This window comes from Neolamprologus multifasciatus, chromosome 1 (assembly GCF_963576455.1).
Source record: "Neolamprologus multifasciatus chromosome 1, fNeoMul1.2, whole genome shotgun sequence".
Lineage (NCBI taxonomy): Eukaryota > Metazoa > Chordata > Actinopteri > Cichliformes > Cichlidae > Neolamprologus > Neolamprologus multifasciatus.
Genome location: NC_140439.1, coordinates 6,207,688 through 6,228,505, shown reverse-complemented (window position 1 = coordinate 6,228,505; position 20,818 = coordinate 6,207,688). Strand labels below are relative to the sequence as shown.

At 38.7% G+C, this 20,818-nt stretch overlaps 1 protein-coding gene and 1 long non-coding RNA gene across 4 annotated transcripts in view; both read left to right on the top strand.

The window, feature by feature from the left end:
* LOC146525206 (uncharacterized) overlaps window positions 1-20,818 on the top strand; it is a 374,600-nt gene that overhangs the window by 70,367 nt on the left and 283,415 nt on the right. The window lies entirely within an intron of this gene.
* ano1a (anoctamin 1, calcium activated chloride channel a) overlaps window positions 1-20,818 on the top strand; it is a 52,742-nt gene that overhangs the window by 6,117 nt on the left and 25,807 nt on the right. For all 3 annotated transcript variants that reach the window (XM_085165151.1, XM_085165133.1, XM_085165142.1), the window contains exons 3-5: window positions 7,220-7,549; window positions 17,330-17,428; window positions 18,013-18,164. In XM_085165151.1, the coding sequence (XP_085021277.1) occupies window positions 7,220-7,549; window positions 17,330-17,428; window positions 18,013-18,164 (581 nt within the window). The remainder of the gene's footprint in view (window positions 1-7,219; window positions 7,550-17,329; window positions 17,429-18,012; window positions 18,165-20,818) is intronic.

Below are 20,818 nucleotides of genomic sequence, written 5' to 3'. Positions count from 1 at the left end.
TTTGAGATAAGGTGCGACTTTCAGCAAGACAAGGCCAGATCACACACTCTGGCTGTCAGCAGCAAAAGCTTGAATTAGCTATACCAAAGACTGATTGGAGTCGTTTGGACGTAGATGTTTGACCTGATGCATCATTTGTAATAATAATAATAATAATGAAGAGATGACTGATGTTTGCAGTAAATTGATAAAGAAAAAAAATCAATCATCAAACATTTCCAAAGAACAGAAAACAAATAAAAAAAATCAGATGAAAGTAAAACAGAATAAGTAGACACAAGAACAAACATTTAAAAAGGCCTGGAACTCAAATTTTAATGCACTCGTAGCATCCCAGGCCCGACAGTTACTAGAGTGAATATCTTTTTCTTAATTCATGTCCATGAAATCAGTCGAGCTTTTTTACTCCACCCAGTGTTACCAGTTAATGCTGCACAGACACTTTTCACAATAAAAGCCAAAGAATCGAAAAATGCAGTCCGTATTATTATGCACTAAAATAAGATGCCATTTCTCACTGTCAAGTAGGGCTGCCACGATTAGTCAACTATCAAAATCATCGATGACTGATTTAATAGTCGATGCGTCGTTTGAAGCTTTGTAAGATCACAAAAGACGCAGGAATAAGTAGTATGATTTAAGAGTGTAATAACGGACTGAAACAGAAGATGGCAGCACTGCATGTACAAGGATGCCAGCTGCCGTTAAACCCCGAAGAAGAAGAAGCTGTGTCCCAGAATTCATAGCGCGGCCCAGCTCAGTTTCCAACAATGGCGGCAGCTAGTTAGTTTTAATATTACTCTTATTATTCTTTCTGGGTCACAAAATAAACGATTAACATATTTTCAGGCGAGAATGTAGCTGTGTAAACCTCAAATATCTGCTCAGTTTATCAAGACACCACATATTTGCAAAAGCGCTCCGACGTTTTCGGAGACGTCTGTTACCCACTAGCTCGATAGCTAGCCGGGGGCTAGGCTAACTAGAGCCGTGAGAACCCCGGACTCCCGGCTAATCGTTTTCAAACCCACTGCTGTCTTTCACTACTCAGGTTAAACATGATATATAAGTCACTTAGATAACTTAAAAATGTTATTGTTTGGCTTTTTTAGTATTTTATTTGTTCCTGAGTAAATCAGTTTGGCTGAGATTAAAGTTATAGTTTTTACACAGCTGAATAAACGTCAAGCAGACAGCTGATTATCAGAAGTGTGAGATGCTCGAGAATTTACTCCGGTGTCCTGTTATATTTTAGATAGCAAGGAGTTTATTAAACTTCACCGAAACAATCTGCAAATTTCATTAAAATTTAACAAACTATCATCTTGTCTTTATTTTTAGTTAGCACATACCTTAAACACTTAAAGCTGTAAGCTAATGATAGTTATATAAGAGCAGATGCTGCTGGTGCAATAAGCTGTACTTTTTACGTCCAATGGATGCATGATCTGATTAGTCGACTAATCGCAAAAATAATCGGTGACTAGTCGACTATCAAAATAATCTTTTGTGGCAGCTCTACTGTCAAGATTCTCTTAGTTTTAAGTTGAGTTGAATCCTGTACACGTTTTCATAAAATACATGTAAAAGTATTCTAGAGTCAAATATGAAGCATCTGTCCGACAGCTAAAGCTTGCCTGAAATTGGGTCCTCTACTGTGAGGTAAAGACTACAATAATCTTGAGATCCCTCCTGAAGTGCTTCAGGTGACCTCAGTAGGTCACATGATAGGTGATGGTAACAACCCATGGCTAATGCGACGACTCGCACCACCTCTCCACACCTGTGACTGTCCAGCTTTTGTTTTTAGAGCTGAAGAAGCCTCTTGGCTGAGACATGAAATGTTTTCACAAACTTAGAGCAGCCAGACCTCAACGGTCTAAAGAAAAAAGATGGCAACTGGGCTTCTTTAAGGCTACGTTCACTCTGCAGGTCTTGATGCTCAATTCCAATTTTTTGATCAAATCCGATTTTTTTGTCTGCTCGTTCACACTACAAATAAAATGCGACAGCAAACGCGCTCTAGTGTGAACGCTCAAAGCGGCCGCATGCGCAAAAGAAGACGTCACACACAACGCGCTCTGTTTAGACCCAGAGCAACAGTATTGTTTGACTGATGGTCTTAATATAAAGACTTCGGACTTCACGTTTCCCAATTTTTGCTTTAAGTTATTTTGTTATTGACATAATAATGTAAATAACCTAATAATGATCCTTATTGCTGTTTTAGAGGAGCGCTGCTTCAAAGGATAGTTGCAGATTTCTGTCAGAATCTGCAGATTATACAGTACAAATAAAATGTTCACGTTTCTCCAACGTTGTCTTCCCAACAGTTTCACGGGATGGACAGGAAGCGTTCGCGATGTCTTCTCCGGCGCTGATAATTAGCGTCTGTCTTGTGTCAGTGACGTAAAAGACAGATTTAATGTGACATGACCATCAAACAGCAGCTTTCTAAAACATCAAAAATGTATCAGATTCAGCACCACATACAAAAGTGACCCAGATCGGATTTGAAAATATCGGATTTGTGCCGTTCACACTGTCACACCATGATCGATATGGGTCGCATAGGGTCAAAAAATCGGATTGATGCGCTTTCGCCTGCAGTGTGAACGTAGCCTAAGTCAACAGTAGGCTTGCAACATATGTTACATTCCAGATGACCAACAGCCAGTTATTGCTAATCTATATGCAGAAGATTCTCTGTCAGTGTGCACAAGTCAGCAGAATAAAAAGGAAGGATTCAGCGTGATGCAGTTTAACAGCTGCACTTCTCTATGCTGAAGCCCTGGAGGAGAGGAGAACCACATTTCCTGGTGGTGTGGTGAGAAAAGAGATCCTTCTGGTCAGTGATGCATGGACTACCACATCCTGATGGGCCCTCAGAGAAGCAACCTCTGACCTATGCAGCTATGACTACTTCCTTTTAAGAGGGGGTGAACCAGTGTGTGTGTGCTTAATCAGCTCGTGTGTGCACCATCTCCCTGTAATGCTTCCTATCGCAGACACACACACGGTTGCTGCACAGTGGAGTGGCTGAACAAAAGCTAAATCATTGTGAGTTTTATGATTCATCGTTGACCTACAGCTATGAAGAGAATTCACATGTATTCAACTGGGTTTTGACATTTGACTAATCTGTGTAATCTAGTTCTACACTGTTTATCTAGTAATATGCAAAAGTCTTGAGCCACCACTCTCTTTATACGTTGATAGAAAAACTGGAAATAGATGCACAGATTTATCGAAAAATGTGAAAATATACATGTAAATATAGAATATAAGGCAACACAGAGTTTAACAAGCTTGAATTAAAATCAGGAACGACTACATTTACTCTTCAACGCAGCCTGAACTCTCTCTTTCTTCTGATCTAAGCAGTCTGTGGGAACAGGACAGCCTGCTTCATGCTCTTCTTTGGGTGTTTCTTGGTTCTGTTCTCTGTCAAGCGCATCCCAGACTTCTTTTGGTTTTTTTTGCTGTCTATATTTGATTTAATGCACTGATGCTGTGTTTGTGATCGTTGTCTTGCTGAAAAATGATCTGTTCTCAGACAGATTTTCATGAAATTTTATTTTTATTTATATAGTACCAATCACAACAACAGTTAGCTCAGGGTGTTTTATTTTTAAGTTTTAAGGCTTTAAATATGCTTGAATAATTTTCCAACAGGACTGTCTGTTATCTACTTTACCCTCCCTTCTCAGTACTCACCGCACCAGTCTCCATCTTTGTTTGTATCCCCCCTCCCCCCACGGTGCATGAGTTATCGTCACTATTCACTTTAGCTAAAGTTATTAAGTTAGCTAAAGAGTTGGGATGCTGTGTAAGACATAAATAAAGCTAAAACACAAAGGTTTGGACACCGTTTTGCATGTTTCTGTACTGTAGGGGTCTCTGCAAGCATACAGAGGGGGTACTCTGAGAGGGTCCAAGATGACAACTTTGGAATTCTCCTAGAAACAGTCGATCATATTTGTCAAAGCTGAATTCAGGGCAAACTACGCTAAATCAGCGTTTTTAGCTAGCAGCTACAATAAGCATAAAAGTTACTGTACGGCTATCATTTGTTAACATGACGCTTGTTCTTATACATGTAATACATTTATTACCAACCTGCGAGTTTATCCGCTGGTCATTCGACTTCTGAAGTCTGAATTCAGCTCAAGACGCTGTAGATTCCCGTCAGTAACACTTTCAGTCCGCTAGTAAAACGTAGCTCTATTAATCTGCGCTCATTACTCCGGATGTAAGTCCCAAAAAACTGAATTTTGGAACTGAACGGTGAGAAGTGAATCTGAAATTATTCGAGAGCTTTTTAAAGGATAAAATACAGTTTCAAAGCAAATTAATTCATTTTCAAAATATAAAATTCAATTTCAATTTAGTGATGATCATTTTCAAACCAATAAATTGAATTTCAAATTAGGCTAATTCATATTCAGTTTGTAAAAGCATTTATTCAAGTTACAATTCAGATTCAATCCAAGCAATTCAAATTCAAATTTAACTTATTCAACTTCGGTTTCTGATGGCACAGATTTCTGCCCATACATTTTTCTGTGCTTCCACAAAATGACCTTTCTAAAAGTGACTTACAGAATTTAAAATGGGAGGCTATAACCATCAAAAGTTGCTTCCACCTGTCCTGTTCACTCCATTGTTGATTTCACTCTTCTCGAGTTGAAACAGAAGTGAAGGAACTAATTTCATTGTTATTTTTAGTGTTAGACACGCGCACACAAACTTACTGCTTTAGCCCTTTTTATCAAGTTTTTGACTGGATGTCCTTACCGGGCAAAGTTATTCCAGGGTCCTTCATTGAGAACATATTAAATCAGGAATAAACTGCTTGAATAAACTGGATTCAGATGGAGTTCTCTCTGGTCGGTCTCTGCTGGACTGCATTACATCAAAATTCAAATTTTAATGTGGCCATGGCATAAAGACAATCACACAGTCCAACACCCATCTGAAAAACCTTCCCTTTAGGTTTTGGGGATTATCAGGGAATTTTTGAGGGAAGAGGAGAGTAAGTTAATAAGAATGACAATTACACAATAATAGGATGATGGCTGGGCCTTCAAACTGGGGGGTGAGTAAGCGCATTCTAGGCAAAAGCTTTTAGCCTTCACCAATGACAGCACTGAGCCTATTTTCCTCCCATGCCATTTGTCAGACAGACGTGTTTTTGTTTTTATTTTTTACACCAAAAACAGCTGGCCTATGAGATGAATGCTGTAATTTTTTTTCCAGTGTACATTTTCAGTTTTTTAATCATTTAAATAAATGTCACAAATAAATCCCCCAAATCTCTCTTCAATTCAAGTAATTAAGAAGGTGGAAGAAGCACCATTCAAAATTTCTCCTCAACTTGCTGCTGTGTCTGCTTAATGCGCCTTATAATCTGGTGTGTCTTATGGGCCAAAAAAATACAGTATCTTCTACCTTCATGTACTTCATTTATGTCCAAAAGACCAACTTTTTGTGCAATGGTTAGCATCTTCCTCTGCCTTTTGGGTGCTACTGCAGGTGCCTTCCCATATGGAAAAGAAATAGTAAAAACTTCTATGATTTACTCATGAAAGTGGCCACTTTCTCATTACTTTCATATATTGTTTTACTAAGTATCCAAAACATACAAGTTTCATTTATATAATTCTTCAAGGGATCTTATATCTGTTTTCACTCTTGTATGCTTTTCACACAAGTTTCACACAAAACAGATACAAACTTTATAAGATTTAGATATATCTTTTCCATTTCATGGGTTTGACTGTGCAAAATGTCGACATGTGTTTGTTGGGGAGAAACCTTACAAACATAAAGTACAGCATTTCAGAGTCACACTGCTAGCGATCGAAGATTTATGTCAATTCGACAGCTGAATGCATTCTGTACAGCACAATACTGATCGACTATGGTCTCCAGCCAATCAGGATGCAGAACACAAGGATGCAAGGATGCTGTTTAAAAAAAGAAAAGGAAAAAAAAGCATGCACAAATAAATCTGCAAAACAGCGAAGCCGCGAAAGGTGAACCGCGCTACAGCGAGGTTTGGAGTCTTTAGTGAATAACTCTACAGAAAGTTGGCGACCTCTGTGCGCCTCCTGACTGAGTTGATGTCGTTCCTAACTGCTTGTTATAATACCACTAACAGTTGACTGTGTAAAAGTTTGTAGCGAGGAAACTCCGTGACTAGACTTGCTGCACAAGTCTTTCTGTCACTGTACCAAGCTGGTCCCAGCTGAGTGACCCATTCATTCACAAATGTTTGTAGGTGCAGTCTGCATGCATGGTGAACACCTAAATTCAATTTGGATGGAAGACGTTATAAATAAATTAGGGTGGCTCAACACTTTTGTAGAATACTATAGTTAATATGAAGCATTTTAAAAGGCTAATTTGGTCTGTGCATTAGTTCAGGATCTCCAGGGGCTTTTGCAGCATACAGAATAATTGAAGCTGCATTGCATCAGTTTTATGTTACCATATACTGAGCTAGTGTCAGAAAAACAAATATGCAGATGCCATCCATTCTTGAAACCAAATGAATTATTTCAGTGACATTTGACAAAGAATCATCTGTTGTGTGCTACATGTAAAAAAGCTTAACTTCACCCAGGCCTCTTCAAAGCTCATGTAGCTCGTGTGTAAACATGTTACCTGTACCTACCTGTACTGTTTAGTATATCAACATTGGTCCTGTTTAAATAATAATATCTCAGTAAGGTTTTAAACATTGAAGGTTAAAACTGTTCAATGTGCCTGACTTGCATTAAAAATATAGAAGAAAAATCATATCAAGAATGTCGTATATTATTGTGCAGATCTTTCCTCTGGTTTTATTGCATACACAATCAGTGATGATCAATGATACTCCCTGTAAGTGTAAAATAGTTTAAACAAGACTTTGCATTTAATCATCAGTTGTTATTATCCTCTGGTTCCCTTCCACAGTGGGCGATTTGTCTTCCTCCCCTCAGCCAGTTACAGCTCTATGGCCCTTCCTGAGACTGGTTCTGTTAAAAGGGAGGTTTTCTCTCCCACTGTCACTAAACCGCTTGCTCAAGGGAGGAAGGGGGGGTGTAATTGTTGGGGATTTTTTTCCTATTATTTTAGGGGCTTCACCTTACAGTGTAAAATGCTTTGGTCCTATATAATGCTATATAAATACAATTTAATGGAAATGTTTGAATCTCTGTCTTGCTTCCAGCCGATGAAGGACCTCTGCTCAGACAAAGTACTTGGCCTGTACTTCTCTGATGGGAAGCGACGTGTCGACTATGTTCTGACTTACCAAATCCAAAAGTCTGGCAGCACACGAAGCCGGTCATCGAAGTTTGGGGGTAACAACTTCATACGACGACTTCGGCGCAGCCTGAGCAAGAGAAGCAGCCGAGCGCCGCTACAAGCAAAAGAAGACCCGGAGGTCGCCGCACAGGAGCATCAGACTGACTATCATGAGGATGACAAGCGCTTTAAACGGGATGAGTTTGAGGAAAACCTCCAGAAGACGGGGCTAGAACTGGAAAAGGATGAAGGGGTGAGAAGGGAGAGGGCTGGGGTGAGGGAAATTGTTTGATTAGGGTAATGTAATGATGATTTTGATTTTAACATAATCCTGTTCGTTTTTGCTCAGGTTTGTCCCTGCTCTCACTTAATAACAGGACTGATTTGCTAACAAAAAGTCCTCTAAGCCGGTCTCCAACCTTTTTTGCACCACGGTTCATGTCCGACAGTATTTTCACAGACTGGCCTTTAAGGTGTCAGAGACAAATACAACAAAATAAAACCAGTACCGGTAACAAAAAAGAGAAGATTTATTCATAACACACGGGAAAAGACCCAGGGAAACAGAGTTAACAATAAAACCCAATAAAAACCCTGAAAACATAAATTTCACACCCGAGCCTCAACTTTCGCAGCCCGGTACTAAACGACTCATGGACCGATACCGGTCCGTGGCTCGGGGGTTGGCGACCGCTGCACTAAGCAGTATGCGCTGACTCTTGATAATCTGCTAATGGTGATGTTTCTTTTGCACTTCAGAAAACTATTAATCCATAAGGTAATTCATACATGTGGTCAGCTGCTCCCGCACTCAATAAAAGGCAACAGTCACTCTATAACGAGTTGATCCAATAAGAAATACAAAATATATTCATTAACAATAATTCAAAATAAGAACACACTTCCTCCTGAGGGTCCAAGTTCACCAACAGTTGAGCTTGCCTTTTTATTTTATTTAGTCTGTGAATGTTCTTTTTGAAACAGCACCTCAGCACAGCATAGAGAAGCATACTGGGAACCATCGACTGTTAAACTCACTCCAGCAGATGTTAAGATACTAGCCTCCATAGGGAGGTCCTTCCTGTAGAGAAGGTTGGTGTTAGGGCTGGGTTTTGATTATCGGTTTATCGATTAAAATTGATTCTGGCTTGGATAACGTGAAATCGATTCATTAAAATCCTGAATCGATTTTTTTATATAAATGTATTTTGCCCAAAATTCCAGAATCTCTGGTTAAACCTCACAAAATTTCAACAACCACCAAACAGCTAAAACAGTAAATGAGAGCAGGAACACGGATGCTGCACAAAGACGTGAACACACAGCGCCGACCCGCCGATGGATCAGAATCAGTGAGATGTGACTTTCTCACGGTCGGGGCTGAAAGCCGACAGCTCGCTGATTCTGATGTTTCGGCGGCTCCGCGCTTTGTGTTTACGCCCTTTTTGCGCTGATTCTGAAACTGCAGGTTTGATCTCTCTCCAAACAATATTGACTGAACCAGCAGCAAAAGAAGATCCAAACTACGCTTCACATAAACATCGTCATGAATTCACTCTGACTTTTACTGTTTTGCTTCCACCAGGATAAAATCACACTTCATGCACAGCTCTCTCTCTCTCTCTCTCTGTACTTCAAGAACAGTTTCCTGTCTAAAAATCTGTTTTCTTCATTATTCACTTGCTTGTTACGCACAAGTCTACGGTTGTTTACAGGCTGTCGGACGCTGTTTTTTTCCTTTTACTTACTTCCGAAAATAAAACCTCATTTCTGCTGTTCAATACTGAACAAATTTAAACTTTAAAATTATGCAAAATTGCAAAAGGCTGCGTCTCAAATCAAACCTCTGTAACTTTGCTCTGCTTCACGTCAGCAGCATCAGGTAATGTTCATATGTTGATTAATGGTTTTCTTTCGTTTTTGATCTACTGCTGAATATTTTTATAAAATCCAGGCCAGGAGAATCACCTTCATGTTTTTCTGTGTTTTATCCTCAGCTACTTTGACACAAAGACATCTGCTGTGACGCTCACACCTTTGACAAAGTCTCACAAGTGTCAGCTTCCTTTTTATAGATGTAAAAAGAAATGATCTGAATTATAATATTTCTGACTGTCTGAGGCAAAATTTCCCTGATTCGAATCGATTCGGGACCTTGTGAATCGAATCGATTCTAGAAATCAGTGACGATACCCAGCCCTAGTTGGTGTTTGGCTCACAGTCCAGTTTATTGTCTAGTAGGAACCCCAGATATTTAGAACGCGAGTATCTCTACAGATGAAGATACTCCAAATTGTCATTCCTGTGGCGTTCAAGAAGACGAGGACTTTGAAGTCGTTTTTTTGTTTTTGAAGCCCTTCAGTCTCAGATGCCATCTGATGGTTATGGGGCTGCAGTCGGCAGCAGTAACTGCCTTAATCTGAGTCGAGGATTGTCCAGTGTCTTGGCGGTCAGCCAATTGGATCCTCCGGCTCAGGACTGGTGACATTTTTTGGGGTCTTCCACTTGACTTTTTCGTTCCATAACCCTCAGGATCATTTAAGAAATTCCAAATGACTGTCTTACTGCAACCCACCATCCCAGCAGTGATGGCACGCTGCAAGAGACCCTGCTTATGCAGCTGAACAACATTCAAGAGGGGAAAGTTTCTTTACCTGACAGAAAATGACAGTGAATCCAGATTTTTTGCAGATTTACAGATTTGGCCTTTTAAAGGCATGTGGTCCTAAACTGTAAAACAGCAAAATATTTCAAAATAAATATTTTTCAAGGTAAAAGAGTGCAAATGCATTTATAAAAATAAAAGGAAGGAAGAAAGAAGGAAAATAAAAAAGGAAAATAAAATTAAAAATATGTTTTTTCTACTGGGTTACACAATCTCTCCTGCATTAAGTCCAGATGGGTGGGTGATGCTACAAAGCTGACTCGGAGCTGTAAAATCCTCCATGAGTATGGTAGGGAACAGATTGCATTATTTAATTGTAATAATAATATAATAATATAGCTTCATAGTGATTACAGGACATCAGACTACTTGTTCTCATTGCTTAATAATGCAGTAAAATCATATAGAAATAAAAAAATCTGAAGTTGTGCTATTTGAACACGTTGCCTGCCTGCAGCACTAAAGGATGAGAGACGTCTGTCTCGCCTTAGCAGCACCTGTCCCTGTCCTCCTCTTCAGTTCACCTCAACATAAGCTCGTCATATTCTGAGATATGATTTACTCTGAGGTGTTTGACGAGGTCAGTGGTGTTGCCACAACACCTCACTGTCTTTCCACATGTATCGCAAACCACGTCTGGGCTGTTTGTGGAGGTAAAATATGACCGCACATGACTCTGTTTACGTTCAGCCATTGTTGTGAGTGCGCACGCCAGGGGCTGCGACACATTTGACTATGAAAGGCGTAAGAGGAAGTAGTTCCTTCCAATTTAGATGATCCCAATGATATAGTTTCTTTCCACTGCGTTCCTTTTAATGGGAAAAACTACAAATTTACCCCAGAGTACTGAAATATCGATATTTTAATATGAGAATCAATTCTAGAACATAAATAACTGGTATCTGAAGAATCGATATTTCAATATCGATCCACACACCACTAGTCAGCACACAAACAAAGACACAAAAATAATTGGTTGATGTTTACATTACAGTATCAGCAGTTATTTAATAACTTTATGACCTCTGTGAAAATAATTTCCACATCATTTACTGTATATAATACAGCATTCAGGGCCTTTGTATCTTATCTTCTGTACCTTTACCACACGTTTGACTAGGTTTAGGTACTGTACAAATTCTACTGATTGAAATATACTGGACATTCAATGCTAAGATTCAGCATACCGTGTTCGGGGCTGGGATTGGATAAATTCATAAAACATCCAACTTTTATGTATTAATTTCCAAATTGCATTAATAAAGACAGGCATCATGTAAAAAATAAAACTGCACATTATCCTCGATCATCATTTATGTGCAGAATGAATGTGTGAACTCACGTATTCAAATAAATTAACTTAAATAGTGTCATCTCCAGTCTTAGCAGACACGAGAGAACTGACAGCTATCCGGTCGTTAAGTCTGATGTCACTAGCCGTGTCTGGGCCTAAACTCCGCTGCAGGTCCATACAGTGGGGCAAAAAAGTATTTAGTCAGCCACCGATTGTGCAAGTTCCCCCACTTAAAATGATGACAGAGGTCAGTAATTTGCACCAGAGGTACACTTCAACTGTGAGAGACAGAATGTGAAAAAAAAATCCATGAATTCACATGGTAGGATTTGTAAAGAATTTATTCGTAAATCAGGGTGGAAAATAAGTATTTGGTCACCTCAAACAAGGAAAATCCCTGGCTCTCACAGACCTGTAACGTCTTCTGTAAGAAGCTTTTCTGTCCCCCACTCGTTACCTGTATGAATGGCACCTGTTTGACCTCATCATCTGTATAAAAGACACCTGTCCACAGCCTCAACCAGTCAGACTCCAAACTCCGCCATGGCCAAGACCAAAGAGCTTTCGAAGGACACCAGGAAAAGAATTGTAGACCTGTACCAGACTGGGAAGAGTGAATCTACAATAGGTAAGCAGCTTGGTGTGAAAAAATCAACTGTGGGAGCAATCATCAGAAAATGGAAGACATACAAGACCACTGATAATCTCCCTCGATCTGGGGCTCCACGCAAGATCTCATCCCGTGGGGTCAAAATGATCATGAGAACGGTGAGCAAAGATCCCAGAACCACACGGGGGGACCTGGTGAATGACCTGCAGAGAGCTGGGACCAAAGTAACAAAGGTCACCATCAGTAACACACTACAACGGCAGGGAATCAAATCCCGCAGTGCCAGACGTGTTCCGCTGCTGAAGCCAGTGCATGTCCAGGCCCGTCTGAAGTTTGCCAGAGAGCACATGGATGATACAGCAGAGGATTGGGAGAATGTCATGTGGTCAGATGAAACCAAAGTAGAACTTTTTGGTATAAACTCAACTCGTCGTGTTTGGAGGAAGAAGAATACTGAGTTGCATCCCAAGAACACCATACCTACTGTGAAGCATGGGGGTGGAAACATCATGCTATGGGGCTGTTTTTCTGCCAAGGGGACAGGACGACTGATCCGTGTTAAGGACAGAATGAATGGGGCCAAGTATCGTGAGATTTTGAGCCAAAACCTCCTTCCATCAGTGAGAACTTTGAAGATGAAACGAGGCTGGGTCTTCCAACATGACAATGATCCAAAACACACCGCCCGGGCAACAAAGGAGTGGCTCCGTAAGAAGCATTTGAAAGTCCTGGAGTGGCCTAGCCAGTCTCCAGACCTCAACCCCATAGAAAATCTGTGGCGGGAGTTGAAAGTCCGTGTTGCTCGGCGACAGCCCCAAAACATCACTGCTCTTGAGAAGATCTGCATGGAGGAATGGGCCAAAATACCAGCTACTGTGTGTGCAAACCTGGTAAAGACCTATAGTAAACGTTTGACCTCTGTTATTGCCAACAAAGGTTATGTTACAAAGTATTGAGTTGTATTTTTGTTATTGACCAAATACTTATTTTCCACCCTGATTTATGAATAAATTCTTTACAAATCCTACCATGTGAATTCATGGATTTTTTTTTTCACATTCTGTCTCTCACAGTTGAAGTGTACCTCTGGTGCAAATTACTGACCTCTGTCATCATTTTAAGTGGGGGAACTTGCACAATCGGTGGCTGACTAAATACTTTTTTGCCCCACTGTATATCAAACGATCACTATGGCATTACTGAGAGTTGAAAAACTGTCTAAAGTCTTTCATCTTTAATAAAATGATCAGCGTTCTGCTCTACCAGGTGTAACAATTGAGTTTAACATCCAGGCATCCATGAAAACGGAATTTATGACATTTAACGGAGTTAGAAGTTAGCAGGAAGTTAGCTCGCTAGCTTCTATCTAAATACAATATAGCATGTCCTGACTGCAGGGTTTGGGAAACAAATTCAAACGTACAGCTCTGTTATCACTTCCAACATAAATGAAGACAGAAAACTAAACAGCAGTGACGTTTATAGGGTTACTGAAGTTTGGCTAGCTGGTATATAATGATGTGCTACGTGACCGCTAGCGACACAGCTATGTTAGCATAATATAAACAAGCTAACTTTTTTTCCACTCGATAAAAGTTAACGTGAGTGTTCTCGGTGGTCAGGAACAAATGTAATCGCATGGCAGGATGCTGTAAACGGACCAAACTTCAGCCAGGAGAACAACTGAGATAATCCATCCACAATACGAGGTTAGTCATTCATATACTGCTGCATGGGCTGGGCTGTAGTTATATCCTAAGGTTTTAAAAACTGAGCTTAAATAAATGATTAGCGGTAATAAAAGCCGAGGGAGGTCAACAGTGATCACTGACTGTTAAACATGTTAACAACACAAAAGCCATATTGAACGCAGACTACTTTAGGCCCGGAAGTAGGATTCGTCACATCATCACTTAACGACCGGATTATTTTAATCACCATGTCTCAGTTCTTTTAACTCTTTTAATGTAACTGGGCTCAGTGTTGGTTCAAGCTTTTATTTGTGGAAAGCCCATTAGCTTACAAAAACGGTAGCTAGCTTGTACTAAAATATGAATACATAATATTTTCACAAGCTAAAAAGATCTTAAAAGAGCGGGGCTACATGCCGTGATGCTAACTAACATTAGTCATGTTAGCACCTTACCTTCAACAGACGCACAGTTCTCATTTCACTGCAAAGATGCTTCATTCTTCATATATCCGTGTTGGACAGAGTCTAAATGCCGAAGCTGAAAGACCTTTGCACAAGCACACGCACTTCTTAGCTTCGCTGTGCAAAACTATGTGCACAAACATGAGTGTAAAAAAAAGGCAGGGAACAAGCCTGTCTGTCTAACCAATCAGAGACCTCCTTACATCGCACCGTGTGGCTAATTTGCATTGCTCCGGGATTTCTGAAATGAGATCCAGTCTTTAAGTGATAACGTGATGAATCCTGCTTCCGGGCCCAAACTACTCTGTGTTTAATGAGGCTTTTATGTTTTTTACATGTTTTAATGCCTTGTATCTTGTTCTATTTAATCTCAACAAGCTCCTAAAAACAGTCAGTGATCACTGTTGGCCTCTCTCTGGTTTTATTACCGCTAATCATTTTAAAGCTCAGTTTTTAAAACCTTATGACGTAACTACAGCCCAGCCCATGCAGCACTATATTAATAACTAACCTAACGTTAAATTTTATTGAGTGGAAAAAAGTTATTGTTCATTCTCCAGCTTCACTGTTTATATTATGCTAACATAGCTGTGTTGCTAGCAATCACGTAGCGACACAGCTATGTTAGCCAAACTTCAATAACCCTACCTATGTCACAGCTGTTTAGTTTTCTGTCTTCATTTATGTTGGAAGTGATAGCAGAGCTGTACGTCTTAATTTGTTTCAGAAATCTCTCAGTTAGAACACGGTATATCATGTTTACGCGAGCTAACTTCCTGCTGACTTCTAACTCCGTTAAATTTCATAAATTTGGTTTTCATGGATGACTGGATGTTAAACTTAATTGTTACACCTGGTAGAGCAGCAACGCTGATCATTTTGTTACAGATGAAAGAATTTAAACTGTTTTTAACTCTCAGTGATGCTGCAGTGATCGTGTGACTTGGGGACCTGCAGCTGAGTTTGGGCCGGGGCACGGCTAATGGCGTCAGACTTAAAGACCGGATAGCTAATCCAATAGTTATTAGTTAAAAAGTTAATTCACAGATTTGCTAATATAATAGCAAGTCTGTGAGCTAACAGGAAACGGAAATGCATTTTCAAATGAGGAGTGGAATCACCATTTTTAATGTGATAAATAAATCTTTGATTTTTGAATCCATTTACTTATTTACCTTTTAAATTATATTTTTCTTGTTTTGAAAATCTGTTTTTTTAATTAGGAATTATAAACTGATTTTTGAAATGAGGTTTTTATTGAGAGTTTCATCGTTGATTTTAGAAATCCATTTTTAATATTGATTGATTGATTGATTGGTAATTTATTTCAAGCATGCAAACAATATACAGGTACATTAAAAAAAAGAAAATAAGAGATAGAAAAAAAAATACTATCCAAAAAAAATTAATACATTTCAATATAGCTACCGTTCTGATTAATTTACATGTTGAAAGGGAAGAAGTAAACACTTATTAAATCCCACCCCTTTGCCATAAATGATCAGTTAATATTTAGTCAGCTTCCTTACTGATATAATTTGTAATAAAAATAGTGAACAGATTTCTGATATACTATAATATCACATCATGATATATATATATATATATATTTTTTTTAAATAGAGACATTCACTTAATTTCAATATTTTCCTTTTCTTTATAGTTCGAGAAGATCATATTTTTATAACTCTTTTTGAACAGTTTTATGTTTGGACGTTGCTTTAATTCTATATTCAGACTGTTCCATAGTTTCACTCCATGAACAGAAACACAAAAGCTCTTTCTTGTAGTACGTACCTTCCCTGTTTTGAAGTTACAAAAACCCCTTAAATGATAACTTCCTTCTTTCAAAAAAAACATACTCTGAATATTACCTGGCAGTTCTTTATTTTTTGCTTTGAATAGAATTTGCGCTGTTTGGAATTTCACTAGATCGACTGCAAAAATAGTGAGTTTGTGTGTTCCTGTAACCTGCACTGTGGATGATTCGAATTGCTTTTTTTTGAAGAGTAAAAAGTGAATATAATGTGGTTTTATAGTTATTGCCCCAGACCTCTGCACAATAGCTTAAGTATGGTGAAACCAGTGAACAGTATAGGATATGAAGTGATGTTCTGTCGAATATCAAGTATTTATTAATGGATTAATAATTCATTTTGAAATATTGATTTATAAATAGTGTTTTTATTTTTAATTAAATTACTAAGTAATAAATTACTAATGTTTCAGTACATAAAATTATTAATAATGAATTCGTAAATGAATTTACAAATACATATCTTATTGCATAATTCATTATTCAAGCACAGAATCTCGATATGTGTGACTCTTGTGGTCCTCCATGCTGCCTGTGTTACTCCGGGTACACCAGCTTCCTCCCACAGCCAAAAGACATGCACTTAACTGGTGAATCCAAATATCCCCTAAGTGTGAGTCCAAATGGTTGTCTGTCTCTGGGTGGGAGCCCTGCGACAGACTGGCGACCTGTCCAGGGTGTACCCTGCCTCTCGCCGTATGGTAGCTGGGGTAGGCCTGTGATCCTGATAAGGATAGGCTCTGGATAAGAGCCTCTCAAAGTTATTTATTCGTTTTGTTTTTGTTTTTTTTAAAACAAAATCACAAAGGTGTTCTTTTGTGATTTTGCTTCCATCTGTTTTTGTAAAATTGTGTCATTAGAGGACATAGCATAAATTTTCACTGCTATGCAGGTAATACTCTGCTTTATCTCTTCATAAAGCCATGTAACACACCAGTTAGTTAAAACGCGGAACATTTCTTAAAGACATAAATAAACACAGAGTTTTATAGGGGTATGGGCTATCATGATAATGATGAAAATCAAAGCGTACTCTGAACACTCTGTTTCCTGACTTTTGTAGCTGATGAAAAAAATATTAAAAAAAGACACCAGGATGCTTCACCTCAGTCTGTGTCAATGGTTTGTGAATTTTGTTCAGATGCTAGGCTTAGATCTTGATGCCTAAAGGTCAAACTGGCTCAGAATTGCATCCTTTCATAATTCCTTATATCTGTACTTGTTATTCTTCACTGTGCATAAGTAATAGTATATATAAAAGTGATATTAACTCTGCCCTTATGGATATAACTGAATTAAGTTTTACTTTAAATGATGAAAAAGGCTCTCTGCAGAAACACATACACATGTTTTTAACTTGATTTCTGCTAAGAAAATAGTAGAATGTGTATATATTATATTTGTGCACTTTGCTCTATTAATCCGTTAGAATTTTTAATTATGTTGTTTTTTAGTGATACTTTTGAAATATCCAAACCTCTGTTGTATTTCAGAGTACTATCCCTGGAATTGGCTTCTTAAAGATCCATGCTCCTTGGAATGTTTTGTGTCGAGAGGCTGAATTCATGAAACTCAAAATGCCAACAAAGAAGGTACTCCACCAATTATTTCCCATTTCTAAAATATGAACTCAGTGTTGCTGCTGTGCTTTGACTTCAGAAGTGTACAGATGCTGTCCTGTAGCACAATCCTTTGCACAAAATACAAAATGTCAGCTGACTCAGTCCAAAAATATCCACTGTAAAACAAATAATTGGAATAATTAGCAATAATTATCACGCAGTCCCCTATTTGTAATAGTTTGTGCTTTTCTTAAAGTGTTTTGAAAGTATCTCCAATAATGTAGTCCAGTTTATGATCGCTGTAGTACCTAAGTAAATTATTTTTACATTTATTGACCATCAGCCTGTTTTTAATAAACTGACAGCAAAATGTATGTGAAAGAACACAGCAACAGAAAGAGCTACAGCTCTCTACACCTAAACCTGTCAAGGCTCTTGAAGTGAATGGCTGGTAAACACAAAAAAGTATATATTACATTTTAGCTCTTGGAATGAAATCATTATTCAATCAAATTGCTACTTTTGGGTAGTTTTTGGATTGTTTGGGTTTTTTAAAATTTAATTTAATTTAATTTAATTTTAATTTTATTTTATTATTTGGATCTCCTCTGCAGGTTTATGAAGTGAAACAAGGCAGCAATGTGGTGGAGAAGATCAGGATGTTCATTCACAAAGTTACAGCTCCTCTCCACCCTGAAGTCGACACGAGCCGATCACAGTGTCAGAAACCCCTCTCTCACGCCTTCTCCAGAGAAAAACAGCACCTGTAAGTAAAATATCTGCTTATAGTTATAAAGACAATTGAAAAATAATATATCTCAAACGTAGGCTTGTACACATGTTCTTAGGCAAACACTATAGAACCGTGTGTGTTGTCTCTGAGTTGTCCAGTTTGTTGACAACCACAAATTTGTAGCTTGTTACTAATTTCCAATTTCAACTCCAAAAGTTGATTCTGTTCATCTGGACGTAGTGTTTTCTGGGAGAAACGTTTCGTCAGCATCAGGTGACGTCTTCAGTCTCAGCTGACTGCAGGTTTCAATCTTATAAACAGAACATTTGCATAATGACTGAAACCAGCCCACTGAAGGAACAATGGGCTGGGAGGTCAGTCCCTTAATCTTAATTATGCAAATTCTCATGACCATTGATCAACAACCACTGATCAATGGCCATGAGTACCATTCACAGAGAGTTGGGGAATGGCTGCAATCACAGCCGTCCTGATGAACAGAATCAACTTTTAGAGATGAACTTACCTGGATGATTGAGCACGCATCGAGATGTTCCAGTTTCATCATGTATAATCAAGGCATTTTATTTTCAATATGAATTATAAGCTTTTTGCAACTAATTTAGGGATATAATGTGATTTATAAGAAGCTCTGCTCTGGATAATTCTGTGATATTTGGTTTAATACTAAGGTCAGTAGCCTCCATTAAGCCAATCAGTTCTCTGGAAAATCGTATCCCATGCCCTAGAACAGTGGTTCCCAAACTGTTTTGCTAGGTGCCCCTTTGTTTTATAAAATATTCCCCACCTTCACCACCCCGCCAAAAACCTGTCCATTATGCTAGCAGTGTCCAAGCGTTCTTTTTAAAAAATATATATATTATTATACAGCGCCCCCTGCAATGGTGGCGAGCCACCCACTTTGGGGAACCTCTGCCCTAGAAGATCATTTAAACCTTTCCTCTTTAATAATAATAATAATAATAATAATAATAATAATAATAATAACTTATAAAGCGCTTTCAAACAAAGTGCTGTACAACTAAAGAGATAAATAAAATAAAAGCGATACATAGCAATACAGGTAAGAGACACAATACAAGTTAAAAACAATAAAAATTTAAAAACTAAAAACCATAGAATTAAGACATATAGGATAAGGTGAACAAATGTGTCTTCAATTTAGTTTTAAAAATCTCCACAGAGCAGCCTGCCGAATATCTTGAGGGAGGTTGTTCCACAGAAACGGGGCACGAAAAGAAAAAGCTCTCCAATTGTCTTTGTTCTGGCTCTAGGAACTTTTAGAAGGTCAGAGTCCTGAGATCGTAGAGCACGAGAGGGAACATAAAGGTGTAAAAGGTCGGAGAGGTATGAAGGTGCCAATCCGTTTAACCCTGGGGTCAAATTTGACCAAAACTTGTCTGATTCTGGCTGATGTTCCTCAAATGGTAAAAGGCGGTCTTTGTTATCTCTTTTACATGAGATTCAAAGGAGAGCACCATATCGAATCACACACCCAAGTTTTTTACCTTGTTCCTGCAATTTATGACACTGTCATCAATTTTCAAGATGAAATTTTGGGACAAGTGCTGAAATTTGTGTGGCCCAATGACCATCAACTCTGTCTTATCAGTATTTAGGAGCAAGAAATTATCCGATAACCAGCCCTTAATTGCAGATAAACAACATTCTAGTTTAGAGACTTCGGCACAATTTCCAATGGTTAAAGGAACATAAAGCTGCAGGTCACCAGCGTAACAATGAAAGGTTACATTAAAAGAACGTAAAAGAACACCAAGAGGCAGCAGGTACATATAAAACAGCAATGGTCCAAGTACGGAGCCCTGAGGGACCCCATGCCTCACTGCACAGGTCTCTGAGAGATCATTTTTAAAACTAACAGTCTGAGACCTCCCAGACAGGTCAGATCTCAGCCATGATAAAACATTTCCTGTAATTCCAATAAAATGTTCAAGCCTATCCAATAAAATGCAGTGATGCACAGTGTCAAACGCAGCACTTAGATCCAGCAGTAATAAAACTGAAGTGCGATCATTGTCTGCATTTACCAGCAGATCATTTACCACTTTGACTAAAGCTGTTTCTGTGGAGTGATTTGGTCTAAAATCAGACTGAAATGCTTCAAACAGATTGTTTGTTGACAGATGCTCAGTGAGCTGCTTAAAAACCACTTTTTCAAAGACTTTACACAAAAAAGACAGATGTGAGATGGGTCTAGAGTTTGCGACCATGTCAACATCCAGTCCAGGCTTTTTCAAGATCGGTACTACCACAGCTGATTTAAAACATTCAGGAAAGACTCCGGTCGTCAGTGAAGTATTTAAAGAAACAGAATGTAGGGTCCTAATGCTGACCACAGTTCCTTTATAGCTGGTAGAGGATCCAAAGAACAGGTTGTACATCGAACTGCTTTTACAACCTTAGTTAATCCAGACAGAGAAATAACCTCGAAGTCACAAAACAGTTTATCAGCACCAACAGGCAAAGCAGGCGAGTAGTCTAATGAAAAGCTTGAGGAGGGAGTAATCTGATTCCTAAGTGTTTCAGCCCTGTCTCTGAAGAACGTAAGAAAGTCATGAGCTGTCAAATTAGAACAGCAGAGTTGACTTACTCTCTGTAAGTTGTGACACTGTGTTGAAAAGGAGTTTTGAGCTATGTTTATGACT